Source organism: Cynocephalus volans, chromosome 3 (genome assembly GCF_027409185.1).
Source record: "Cynocephalus volans isolate mCynVol1 chromosome 3, mCynVol1.pri, whole genome shotgun sequence".
Classification (NCBI taxonomy): Eukaryota; Metazoa; Chordata; class Mammalia; order Dermoptera; family Cynocephalidae; genus Cynocephalus; species Cynocephalus volans.
The window spans coordinates 62,542,730-62,556,577 of NC_084462.1; the positions used below are offsets into that span (position 1 = coordinate 62,542,730).

The following is a 13,848-nucleotide window of genomic DNA, read 5'->3' on the forward strand; positions in this document are numbered from 1 at the left end:
TTCTCGATACTATACGGGGGGAGAAAAAACAATTTCAGATGGTTTAAAACCCTGAATGTGAAAGCATAGAAGAAAATACAGGGAATACTCCAAAAACAAGACTGATAAATTTGGCTACATAAATATGTATGCATGTGTGTATATGTTTATATATCATACATATATGTACACATAGCTTTATTCTTCAAAAGACATCATTTTAAAAGGTAAAATGACAATGAAGAAAATATTTGTAAGATATTAGGGATGAAGAGGAATTAAGGCTGTGGTAGGCAGAATAACGGTCCCCAAAGAGGTCCACGCCCTAATCCCTGGAACCTGTGACTATGCTACATTACATGACAAAAGGAACACTGCAGATGGAATTAAGCTTACAGAATTTAAGATGAGGAGATGATCCGGGTTATCCAGGTGGGCCCAGATATCCACATGAGCCTTCCAAATTGGAGGAAGAAGGCAGAAGAGTGGGTTGGAGAAGCATGAGATGGAAGAAGCAGGAGAGATGTGAAGTGTGAGTGGGGCAGGACCCGATGCTGCAGCCACCTTTACAGATGGAAGAAGGGGCCATGGGCTAAGGAATGCAGGCAGCCTCTAGCAGCTGGGGATGGCTATTGCTGACAGCCAGCAAGGAAATGGGCTTAGGCCTAAGGCTGTAAGAAACTACATTCTGTCAACAACTCAAATGAGCAAGGATATGAACTATCCTCTAGAATGTCCAGGAAGGAATGCAGCCCTTGACTAAACCTTGACTTTAATCGAGGGAGCCCAACTTGGGCTTCTGACCTATAGAACTATAACACAATAAATCTGTGTTGTTTTATGCCACTAAGTTAGTGGTAGTTTGTTATGGCAGCAATAGAAAACTAGTAGGAAGGTCTTTCACATACTGCTGCTGAGTGTGTAAACCTGTTCAAGCACTTTTGAAGCCGGATCTAGCAGAGCTGAAGATACACATTACCTGTTTAGTTTACACCTACAGAAACTCTCTCCCAGGGCACATGGGAACAAGCACCGTGATGGTCATGGCATCACTGTTTTTAACGAAGAGAACGGAAGATCCCAAATGTCCTCCATGAGGGGAAGGAATAAAGACCCTGTGAATACTCAAACAATGAGGTTCTATGAAGCAGGTAAAAAAAAATGCTCAGGAGCTACATGTACCAACCAGGATAATTTCAGAAAACAATGCTGAAAGAAATACATTTCAAAAAGATACATAACTGGGATTAGTATATAAAAAAGTGTAATCAGTTAGAAAATACATACTGAAGTATTTGTAGGTGAAATGACATGATGCCTGGCATTTGCTTTAAAATATTCCAGAAAAAAAAATTTTGTGGGAGGTGGGGAGGGTAAGACAAAACAATATTGGCAAAATGTTAATTGCTAATGCTGGATAATAAATGCACGTGGAGGTTTGTTACATAATTCTACTACTTTGTATTTTTGAAATTTTCTATAAATAGTAAGTTAAAAATCAACCAATGTGCGAAGTTATCATCCTACTTATACGTAAAGTTTGAACACACAATATAAATAGTGAAAGCACAGAAACACACGTGCAAAGAATACAAAGCACCTTAAGGAGAGCTCCAAGGGCTCCTGGGAGTTAACAACCACCACTATGAATGAAGCAGCAACACACAGCGTGGAGGCCCCACTCCTGGGCCAGGGAATCTGGCTGCCCGGGCTGGGGTGCTGTTCTTGCCACTCACAGGCTGAATGATCCAGGGCAAGTTATATCAATGCCTAACCCCAGCTTCTTCACTTGTAAAGTGAGGATAAACCCCACCTCACTGAGCATTAACTAAGACCCTGGCACAGTAAAACACTTAGCACAGTTCCTGGTCCACTGTAGATCTCAACAAAGGAGTTTGGTAACCATGGTGTTGGTCACATTCTGTCACCTGAGTGACCTAAGTAGCCCAGACAATGAAGGCAGGTGCTGTAAGCGCAGAGAAGGGAAAGATCACATCAGGCTGAAGCAAGGCTTCACATGGACCTGGAGAGGTAGGGGAGGAGAAGTGAGGAGACTCCCGGGCCTAGTCACAGGGTTGTCTTTGAATGGCAAAGAGGCAGAAACAGAAGAGGAGGTGGGACTGAATGAATATGCAGATTTCTCCTAGCCCCAATACTGTATTTCATGAGTCTCATTTTCCAGAAAATAGTTATGAGAGTTCTTAATCCAAGATCCATCATGGGCTTCCAGATTCTGATTTTCCCCCCAAATATGTAATATTTTGTGTATGTGCACCCAAGTGCATTTTGGGGGCAAGTGTGTCTATGGCTTATATATGATCCTCAGTGGGTTCTGGACCACTGGATAAGGTTACCCAAGCAGCTTTCCCTTGCAAAGAAGGTCCAGCTCCCCACTTAGGGCCCCCTTTGGTTTTGAATCACCTGTGGGTGCAGCTGTCTCAGGAAAGGGCTCCTATTCCTTGGAAGACCCACTCCTCCTGAAGTAAGGAAGGATCGGAAGTAAGGCTCCCTTGACATGGTACACAAGAAAAAGGCCTTACAATCAAAGGACTTGGGCTGAATTTCAGCTCTGTCACTTGATTACAAGAGAATACAATATCACTACAGCACCTGTCATGAGCATCGAATGAGGCACACAGAGATGTGTAAAGTTCTCTGTGAATGGCTTCAACAATGGGGTGCACTACCCCCAACAGTCATTAGCACCTTTACCTGACAAGATGAGGTTTAATGAATGCTTGCTCCGGCTGCTCTTGGCTCTCCACCTGCAGAGCGTCCTCCAGCAACCGGGCTATGACATCCCGGGCAGGCCCCTGCTCTTCGGAGCAAATTGGTGTCTTCATTTCTTGGAGCAATATCAAGTATTTACTTTCTATCTGGCAGAGCTTGGCTTCCAGGCTAGAATACTGTAGAGAACGTGGCAGTTACCTCCATCCAGACAGGGGAGAAGCAATCCTTAGCTACCTCAAGCAATCAATGAATGACAAGTCTAAAACTATTAGGAAGTGAGCCAGAGACTGTATCAAAGACCAGAGATTAATTTATGTCACAGGCCACCTGTCATGGTTCAAATGGCCTGCCGTGGGCCCCCCTCTTCCTTCTAGGGGGTCTGGCACAGAAGGGGTAATCAGACCTCTGAGTGCCAATGCATGCATCAACTGTGCACAGGCTTGGAGAGAGCAGCAGGAATCAGGCCATAAGCCAATTACTGTGGTCAAGCTGGGGTCACTTGACACATAGGGCATGAGCTGCCACCCCACGCTATACCAACTCTTTCTTAGGACACTGTCACCTAGGACTAGCTCCCATCTGCCACCTTGTCAGACAAACCAAATACACCCTGGAAAACAGAAATAATATTTGGGAAGATGCCTTGAGGTCTGTTCAAAAACGTATAAGGTATATAACAACTGTTGACAAGTGTCACTTGATTATAACTCGCCTGATAACAAATGAAATATTTGTAGTGCCTTTACACTTTGCAAAGCCTTTTCTAACCATCATCATATCTGATTCTCATACCAACTCTATCGGGTTCACAGAAGAGGCATTATCCTCACCATTCCCATTTTACAGACATGAAACTCAAGAGCATAAATCAAAATCCAAATAACCTTAATTTGGGGAAACTTATAATTGCACTTAATTTTTTTTCCTGAAAATGCCATTAAAAACACATATGTATGAATGGAAGCCACATCTCAAGGCATTTCTCTGTCTTCATCATAGAGAAATGAGACTAAGTACCTTGCCCTAAGTACTACGTATATTTTAAATATGTTTTGTTATCAGTAACCACATCTCCACAAGTATGGGAGTTGAACTAGTTTCACAGCATGTCTGTTTTAAAATGGTTTCCTAACCTCACCTCCCACCAGGCAGTAGAATACATCCATCCTGACCCACCTTTGCCATCAGGTCCCTCTCTCTCCTTTCTGCATTTCTTCGTAAAGCTGAGAGTTCCAAAATCTCCTTATTTAGAAATTTATTTTGGGTTTTGTACCCCTGTAGGTTATCCTGTTGGGAAAAAAAAATCCATCAATTCACACTGGTTGAACAGTGACTAATTATCCTATGTAATTAGCATCTTGCTGCTTCACCAATACAATTGCCCTGCTAAGTTAGAGCAAGCTGTAAGGAACTGAAAGTTGCTAACAGGCATTTTCTGATTAATCTTTTTGGTTTCCTGTGGCAGGAAAAGGAAGGCAGGAACTACTACTGTAATGAAAGAGATGAAGAAAATATTTATGGTGATTTTTCTGAACTGATGAAAGAAATAAGTAGGACTTATTTCCTAAATCTATGCAAATATTTTATCTATCCACATTCATTGGGGTGGTTAAAAAAAAAAAAAAAAAGTAAATACCTTACTTTTTTTTTTTTCCCAACTAGAGAAACTAAACATGTTCTGTAAGGTCTCATTTTTTCTTATCTAGTTTACGTAAAAAAGGCTATATACATATGCCCTTAACTAAAAATTATGCTTAGTAATGAATACCTACAACCTAGAATGTATAAGGCAATTATGAGAACATGTTCCCCAACTTTTTTACACTGAAAAATTTCAAACTTATGGATAAGTCAAAACAAAAGTCCAGTGAACACAATATACCCATCACCTAAATTTGCCAATTGTTAACTTTTGCCACATTTGCTTTATGTCTTTAAGAGAACATAACAAGCCAGTGACAAATTCTGCCAAGTCCAACGCAGAGTGCAGGCCTGGCCAAGACAGATGTCACATATTAGCTTCACTCCCAACACTCTGAGCATGAAAAGTGAAAGAAGCCAATAACAACAAAACAAACAAAAAAGAGGGGGAAAGAGTTTTCATGTAAAACGCAGTGAAAATAAAGTTCAGGAACTTCTTTAGAGCATCCTAATGATAAAAACAGATAGACAACGAACAGGAGAAGCTTCTAAATAAAGACACTCATTAGAACCACCTTGAGGCAGTGATTTCTAAATGCTCTTTACCAAATACAGTCTTATAAATATGCCCCCCCCCCTTCTAATTCTTTCTCTTTTATAATCTGACAGACCGGTGTGTGAGGTTCCTGAGGAATTTCTGATCCCTCAAGCACAGAAGAAATTCTGTTCAAGACAGCTGCAGGGCAGGCCAGGGGTGGTCGGCAGAGACGCTGCTTCCTCCACTATCACGGGAAGGGAAGGAGACTACGGCTATTATTCCCCAGAGATGTGTTCACGGACAATCCCAATTTCCAAACTAGAAACCACCACAGATATACAATCTTCCCCATAAAATGCAGAACTGTAATGTTTCAATGGTCCCTTTAAGTGCTAATGTTTGTGGAAAACTTGCTCGGCATGTGATATTCCTAAGTGAGCTAACCGGCCATCCCTATATAGGATCCGAACCGTAGGCCTTGGTGAGCCAAGTGAGCCATGGGCCGGCCCTGGCATGTGATATTCCTGATCCCATTTAAGCCTCACAGCTCTTAGGTAGCCATTCTCCATTCATCTCCATAGAGAGGCTGCCCAACTACTCAGTGTCCAGGCTGGGAATCAGACTTCTGAGATCCAGGGCTGGTGGGCTCTTGGTCCCATGTGCTCACCCCCTGCCTCCCACCTGCACTCTCATATGCATCCCATCTACTCATGACAAGCACTTGAAACATCCAAACATCCAACCCAAAAGGAGGTTCCCGGACTTCCTTTTCTGACCCTAATCATAGGGTTTTCCTTTCTCCTGGCACCTTAAAGCTCTCATATTTGGAAAAAATGAACACACACATTACTACAAGGCAGGTCAACCAAAGAAAGGTGGACGGGAGGGCAACTAAAGAATACACTCCACAGTGTGGACAGAGACTGAGCAAGGTAAGGTGGGTCAGTCAAAGCAAGGAATCGTCGTCTGCCAATCTAAGCCTTAACTTAAAATCTCTGTGACAGTCTAAGCAAACCCTAGTCTTTTCTCTTAAGGCTGTCTTCTCTAGAATGATGGTAATGATCACAGCAATAATAACACCTGACAGTGAAGACCCTATGAGGTGCTAGGCACTCTGTGAGGGCTTGACCCAGACTACCTCTTTCAACTCTTTAGTCTTCACACTTTAACCGTGTGAGGCGACGAGCACTGTTTCACACATGAACATACTGAGGCTGTGAAGTCACCTGCCCAGTCAGAGTTCATAAGTGGTAAAGTGGGGTTTGAATACAGCCAGGTCTGGCTCTAGAGCCCATGCTCAATCTAAACTACTGTCCCATACTGTTCCACATCCCCTTCATCCTGGTGCTTACTACAGCCATGATCTGCTCTTATGTTTGTCCTTCCTAAACCAAACTGTGTATTCCATGAGGACAGAGACTGTGTACCTTGTGCAGAGCACAACGCCTGGCACATGGCTAACAAAGGATGAAACAGCCCAAAGGAAAAGCTGTAAGCATGGCCATACTCATGAAACAGCAAGACTCAGTTTCCCATGAGACAAAGGATGAAATAAATGATACCACAAAGGATGGACAACTCTAAAATGGTTAATGATAGCAACATGGAAAGTGCTTAGGCTATAATGCTGAATGAAACAACACAAAAGTCTATCTACTTCGAAACTGGAAGACTGTAAACATGGAAAAGGCCTGGAAGGTAACATGGGAAAAATAAAGTACTTAAATTGTTAGGGTGGTAAAAATCTTAGGACCAACATTTATTCCTGCTTTGGAATACTATAGAAACAAGTAACCACGTATTAGACCACAAAAAAAAAGCAAATTCTAAAAGGCAGAAATCTTTATAGGCCACATCAACTGACAATAAAGTAAGAAAACTGATTAGTAAGAGCAATAGTAAAAAAGATACATAAATATATCTTTAAAATAAAAATATTTTAAAGATATATTTTTATTTACATATGAAATACATAATATATATTTATATATAAAATAAAATATACATACACCAGTTGACCCTTGAACAACTCAGATTAGGGGCATCAACCCCCTGCATAGTCGAAAATACACAAATAACTTTTGACTCTCCCAAAACTTAGCTAATACTTCAGTAATTACTTAAATAACTAGTTAACTACTTAACTACTGCTAGCCCACTGTTAGGTGGGCTACTTAACTGTTTGGTTAGGTGGTCATGCATTCATGACATACCTAACCAAAAATTTTGCTATATATTTACTGAAAAAACTCCGCGTATGTGTGGACCCACACAGTTCAAGCCTGGTTGTCCAAAGAGGTCAACTGCATATATATTTTTCCAACTAGACATTTTTAATTTGGGGTCAACAGAAGCAATCAACATTTCTTCTCTAACCATGCACTGTTTAGCGCTGAAGGACTATGATGAGAAAACACACATCAAAACACCCACTTCTGTCTAAGCTCTCCCTCTTTCTCTTGCAAGCCTTTTCACCTCCTCCTGTGCCTCTGCAGAAGAGACATGCTTTTCTGCACTGCAGAGGGGATGGCCCTGGGACTGGCAACAACAGACCCTGGGCGGAGCAATGTCAGCAAGCCCAAGGCCACTGACCCTGGAAGGACTGGCCTGTCCCACCTGGAGTCCACCCAACAACCATTCTGCCTTTGCATCAACTGCCGCCACTTAACCTCACCATTAAAATCCCAAAATTCCAAAGGTTTTAAAAATTAAGTTGAGAAATGTTGGAGAAAAAAATGTCGTGACTGATTCAAAACTACCCCACCACTTATGCTATAAAAAGAAAAGGCAGGAAGAGTCCGATTCTGATCCACTCATTAGCTGTCTCTAAGAGGAGCTGTGCAGAGTCACAACAACAATGTGGCACACTCGCCACATCCTCACTCCACATGCCTTCCCCACTGCCAAGTACTGCTCACCAGAACCTGGAAACCCAGTGCTCTCTACACACTACAGAAACAGACGCACCTGCAAAATATAAATTTCAGCTGACGTTGAAGGAGTGCGTGTACATCCCATCAGTAGTATAAAATGTATACTACTGATAGGATGTATATTTAGGGTCAGGTATATATATTCAAGGTTGTAAACATAAACAAAACTGACTTCTATTGGCAACACTAACTAAGACCTCTTTTTCTTTTTTTAAACAAGGTCTATTTTTATGGTAGATATAAGTATAAAGTAATAAGACTGGGTTTTGTTGTTGTTTCAGTTTTTCTCGTTAATAAATCATGGCCTCACATATCCAATGAGTGGTGTCACTAAGAAGTGGCCACTATGGAAGACCATGTACATATTCCAACAATGCAGCCATTATTCCAGTGTTTTTAAAACTTGCATTTTGGAATTATCTTCAAGGTCCCTAGCAAGTCCATCATTCATTCATTGACGTCACTGACAGTGCATGGAAGGTACTGCTACACAGATGTGAATGCTCAGTAATAACCTCAACAGCAGCAAACTTTCAAGGATAAACTCCATTTGGGGGGTCAAACACCCTCGGAACTAAATTATCTGCAAGAAGAGGGTGGCAAGGTGACGAACACTTTGGAGCTAGTTGGGTCCAGTAGCTACAGACCAGACTGGGGTTTGCTGGGGTCAAGTGGACTATACCACTGCCCCATGTCCAAGGGGACACTTGCCCACCTGAAACCTTTGCAAGAGACTATCAAGAACTGGTGGCTTGCAAGAACGTTATGATCCTCTTTGCGGCCTCAATGATAGTGGCCTGGGTCAGGCTATGTAATTAAGTATTAGTCCTATGTCAGGTTATGTAAATTTTGTATGTGCATTCATGTACACAGAAGGGCAAGAAACAGCCTCCACTGATTATATGGGATAAGCAAGTCCTAAAGGTGTATACACAGAAACAGAAGTCTCAGGTGCCTGAAAGCAAGGCACGGAAAGATTTGAAACTATTCTAAGCAATGGCAACATCATTGCAGTAAGAGTTTCATTATCCAAGGAAGCCCCTGAGAAGGCCAATAATTATTTGACTGCAGATCTGGTTACATCTTTCAAAAAAAAAATTTTAGAAAAGGCACAGCTGCTCTGCTGTCACACCAGATTTGCTTATGGAGGCCAGTACCTCTAGGGTGACATCAATGGAGTTAACAGATTTTGGATCTCTTGTCCCAAGAATCAGAGCCCAAGCCCTCCTCTTACTCTCAGCCTGTCCAGCTCCAGCTGGTCCCTGCTGGCTAGGGCGGCCGAGGGGGAGCCTGGCACCGAGGTGGGGGAAGACACGCTGCCCTCGCAGGCGCTGAGCTTGATGATGACCTCGTCCTTGGCTTGGATCGTCTCCATCAGCATCCCCAGCTGCTCGTTGAGCTCACCCACTTTGCTCTTCAGTGTCCTCACTTCCTGCTGGAGACTCTCTTTCTCCAGGCTTAACTTCTCCAGCTGGTTGGTGAGGCCCAGGATCTGATCATCCTTTTGGTGTAGCAGCTCAAGCGTGTCTTTAGGGATCCCCTCACAGAGTCGGCTGCTCGTGAAGTACTTGTCATACTGGGATGAGCGGACTGTCTGCTGGAGCAGCCGCACAAGCTCCTGGGGGCCGAGAAGAGGAAAAACAGAAATCATGACAATGCTTACATGGAGCAAGGTCAGAATTTGAGGAAATGCAGAAACCTTACTGGAAATATTTTAATATTGAACTTCCTCTTGAGGGATCTCAAAAATAGAGGGGAAAAAATATTTACTCCATAAAGACTGTCTGCAGAGAACAATAGGGAACAGGAAACAATGGACACGCATGCTGTGATTAGCAATGGATCTTGATAAAAACCGGCACTCTAAGATTCACTAAACTGGTGAGCAATTAAGTGTAATTAGGTCTGATTTGCTCAGAAGGAAACCAGGTTGTTTAACAGGATGTGGAAACTCTTTAACAACTGTTAAAGGACTCTGGGCTGAAGCTGTGTTTACCAGATTCAATCTCAGGGGCAGGACTGGGCGTGGGTATAAATAGTGACCTTCTCTGACCTCCTTTGAGGGATCCTGTTCTCCTTGTAAACTCAGGCATGTCTGAACAGTGATCAAGCAGAGAAGCAGTGCCTAGAATAGTGGCCATGGCAACATGGAATGTTCAGAGGAAAAGTACCTCCTGGGAAACAAAAGTGTCCCCGAAAAGATTCAGAGAAACATGAACCAGCTTTACTCTTCCGGTCGTTGGCCTGCTGTTGTGGGATAAGACAGAAGTCTGAAGAAGACAAATTACCTTCTGGCTGGCTAGGTCTTTCTTTAACCGTTCCAGCTCTTCCTGCTGGCTCTGGACCTGCAGCTCCATTTCGGAGGCCAGCTTGCAGATGCTGCCACTGCCTGATGTTCCCTCGGTTGAAGGGTCACCACTGCTGTGACGATTTTTGTATGACCCAATTATGTCTCTCAAAGGGCGCTTTCCTTTGTAGGGGTTACGTCCAAAATCAAAGGGGAATCCTGAACCAGTCACTCCTACATAAAAATAAAACTTGTTTTTTAAGTGCAAGCCAAATCTTCCTTTTGGGAACGACAGTAAAATAAAACATCTTCACAAATCATCCTCCAGGGAGTTTTGTGTTCATCACCTAGAGAACGTGGGGAGGTTGAGATACCTCTCTGTCCCCACTGCATTCTACATAATGGCAACATGGCTAAAGCCAAAGAGGATTCTTCCCACTGCATACTTCTTTCTAAGACTCTACCATGTAATCACTTTAGAAGAAATCTAAGACATACTAGGGATCCTTGGGTTTCTGCTTATCCTAATCTGTCCTTAGTGAGAAAAAAATAAATAAACAAAAATAAAAATAACACCCAAATGCATGTTTTTGTAAAATTGTAAACATACTGCTATCTATGGTTTGAATGTGTCCCCCAAAGTTCATGTTGGAAACTTAATCCCTAATATATCCATGTTGGGAGGAGGGCCTAATAAGAAATGATTAGGTCATGAGGAATGGATTAACATAGTCATCATGGGAGTGGGTTCATTCTCATGAGAGTGGGTTTGTTATAAAAGTAAGTTTGACCTCCTCTTGCTCTCTTGACTTCTCTTGCCCTTCCACCTTCCACCATGGGATGACAGCACAAAGGTCCTTGCTAGATGTCACCCCAATGCTCTTGGATTTCCCAGCCTCCAGACTGAGTCAAATAAACTCTTCATTAGAAGTTATGCAGGCCTTAGGTATTCTGTTATAGCAGCATAAAATGAACTAAGACACATGTTTGAGAGCATGACCATATTCTCTTAAAAATGGGTATTTAAAAAACTTTAAGATCCAAATAAATTTTAGTAGAGACAGATTCAAATTTATACTCCAAATACAAAAAGGAGTGTGTCTCCTTTTTGGGACATACACTAATGTCATGAGCTGCAAAGAGACAGCTGGCATACACAGTAGTGGTCAGGGCAATAGGCCACACCATACAGCCTGGGTGTGTGGTAGGCTATACCATTTAGGTTTGTGTGAGTACACTCTGATATACACAAAACAATGAAATTGTCTAATGGCACATTTCTCAGAACTTATCCCTGTCATTAAGCAACACATCACTGTACACAGATTTGATTTCTATAAAGTTAGAAAACAGGCAAAAGAAACGTATACTGTTAGGAGTCGGCACAGTGGTCCCCCAGGGTGGGGGGTCATGACTGGGAGGGGCACAGGGACAGCAGCTGTCCCTGGGTGCTGGACTGCCCCCTATTTAGAGGGAGTGCTGGTTACATGGGTGTGTTTACTTTGTGCCAATTCATCCAGCTATATGTTTCTGGTTTGGGGACATTCCTACATGGTATAATTCAATAAAAAGTTTACTTAAAAATAGGGGAAAAAACACAAGGAAGGGTAGTTCACTTCCTGTGAATAACATGTACAACAAGCTGGTGGGCTGATTCTTGGAGCCATTATAGGAAATACCCATGACTCGATGACTCAAGCAAGATCAAAGTTCAGAGTCATCTTTGTCTCTCCAGGTCTTTCACATAAACTCCCTCTCAAAGGAGATTATGAGCTGGGCAGAGGGCTGAGAAGACTATTCTCAGCAAAAACAACACTTTCCAATGGGGTCGGGAGTTTTGCATCCCCTCCCAGCTCACTAGGCCCTGCTGATTCTTACTGCCAGTCTTGCTCACATTCATCCCTCCCACTTCATTCTCAGTCTGTACTGAAAATCAGAGTCAATGGTGCTTATTTTCAATAATTCAAACCCCTAGTTCAAATCCCTCATCTTCCAGGAGGCATTCTCAATGCCCCCCTCTCCAGGATACACCCACTGACTGCGCCATGCATTAGGTCATTAAGCATATTCAGCTTGGCCACATTTTACACCACGTCACATTGGACCAATGGGCTCCACACCATGATCCTATGGAACACAGGTAAGCTCCCTCTCAAAGCAAATCATACAGTCCTTTCCCAGGGGACAGAAAAAGTATTTACTAAGTACTTGCTTTCCCAATAAAGGTTTATTAAAATCCTGCCTTCTACTCCTGCTGGCCATGCTAGAATCAGGCATAAGGCAGAATTTCAAAACTCCTTATTGTTATTTTATGTTATAAAATTAATATTCCTGTAACGAATTAATGGATATAGGACTGTGAATGGCTGTTAAAGGCGTTATGCAAAAGGCTGATGGAGAATTTTATAAATGGATCAGGATGCCAACTCTAAACCCTGCTCAATCTTAATATTATGAGAGAAACCAGACATGATATGGCGCCAGATGTGAGAAAACAGGAAGTTGCTGCCCCCCCCCAACAAAAAAACCCCATATTTTTGTCAAAATTAAAAGTTAACCCCGAGTCTGGGCAGGCCTTTGGCTCTAACTACCAGTATACAGGAAATGCAGGGGATGGAAAAGCATGTTAAATGACCTCACAGAAATACAATTAGCAAAATCCAGATGTGGGAAATTCCTAAGCATGAAGACCTGGTTTCTTCAACAAATGTGGCAAGGGAAAAGGGAAGGAAATAGAGAGCTGTTTAGACTAAAAGAGACCTAAGAATACATCTCAATTAAATACTATGTGTGGGCCTTTTCTGGATCAAACAAACCAACTGTAAATAGACATTTATAGGACAATTAGAAAAATAATATTAAGAATATACTGTAACTATTTTTAGATGTAATAATGAAGCTGTGGTTATAATTTTTAAAAAAGAGTCATTATCTCTTAGAGGTACATACTAAAGCATTTACAGATTCTATGGACAGACGTCTAGAATTTACTTTAAAATAATCCAGCTGAGGGTGGGTGCAAGGAGGGGTAGGAGCTTAATGGAGATATAGAGGAAATAAGAAAGCCTGTAAGCTAAAACTGCGGAAGCTGGATGATGAGTACACCAGAATTCATGATACTATATTCTCTTCTTTTGTGCACATTTCAAATTTCTATAAATAAAATTTTTTTAAAAACCAATATTTCCACAAAGAAAACCATGCTTTCCAGGTGTTCTACCTCCTGAATAAGTTAAAGAGCCATTGGATTGGACAGTCATTTATTTCTTGTAACATTAAATTTTTCAAGCCTTCATGTTTTATGTCCCACAAAGAGAATGCGAGCCCCCACTGGGCCTTATGCTTCTAGAGACAGCTGCTAATAAAGTGTCTCCCAAGGGACCGGTGGTTAACAGAAGGCAGTAGAGAGAATGACAGAGAACAGGAACCATGTCTATACCTTTGTTTCCTTCAGGGGACTGCTTTTTCTTTTCTTCCGGTACCACTGACTCCTCCAGGTCCTTAGGGGTTGGGTCTAAAAGTTCCCACTCTTCATTGGTATAAAACACAGTCTTCCGACTATCATTATGCCCTCTCCCAGGACGCAAAGACGACATTGAATTTCTGTTGGGAAAAAAGAAATGTGTTATTTAAAAAAAAAAGAAAACAAAAAGTAACTTCATGTATATACAATTGGCAAAAATTAAAAGATTTTATAATATCAAATGCTGGTAATGATAGGGAGAAAGGGAACGCATACA

The 13,848-nt window shown here is 42.0% G+C and overlaps 1 protein-coding gene across 3 annotated transcripts in view; it reads right to left on the reverse strand.

Annotated features, from left to right (window-relative positions):
* The window catches only part of TBC1D2B (TBC1 domain family member 2B), a 72,022-nt gene that overhangs the window by 13,405 nt on the left and 44,769 nt on the right, over window positions 1-13,848 (reverse strand). For 2 of the 3 annotated variants that reach the window (XM_063091259.1, XM_063091261.1), the window contains exons 4-8: window positions 13,548-13,711; window positions 10,110-10,342; window positions 9,056-9,439; window positions 3,886-3,996; window positions 2,692-2,885 (exon numbers count right to left, since the gene is read on the reverse strand). In XM_063091259.1, the coding sequence (XP_062947329.1) occupies window positions 2,692-2,885; window positions 3,886-3,996; window positions 9,056-9,439; window positions 10,110-10,342; window positions 13,548-13,711 (1,086 nt within the window). The remainder of the gene's footprint in view (window positions 1-2,691; window positions 2,886-3,885; window positions 3,997-9,055; window positions 9,440-10,109; window positions 10,343-13,547; window positions 13,712-13,848) is intronic. The other variant, XM_063091260.1, reaches the window with a different exon arrangement.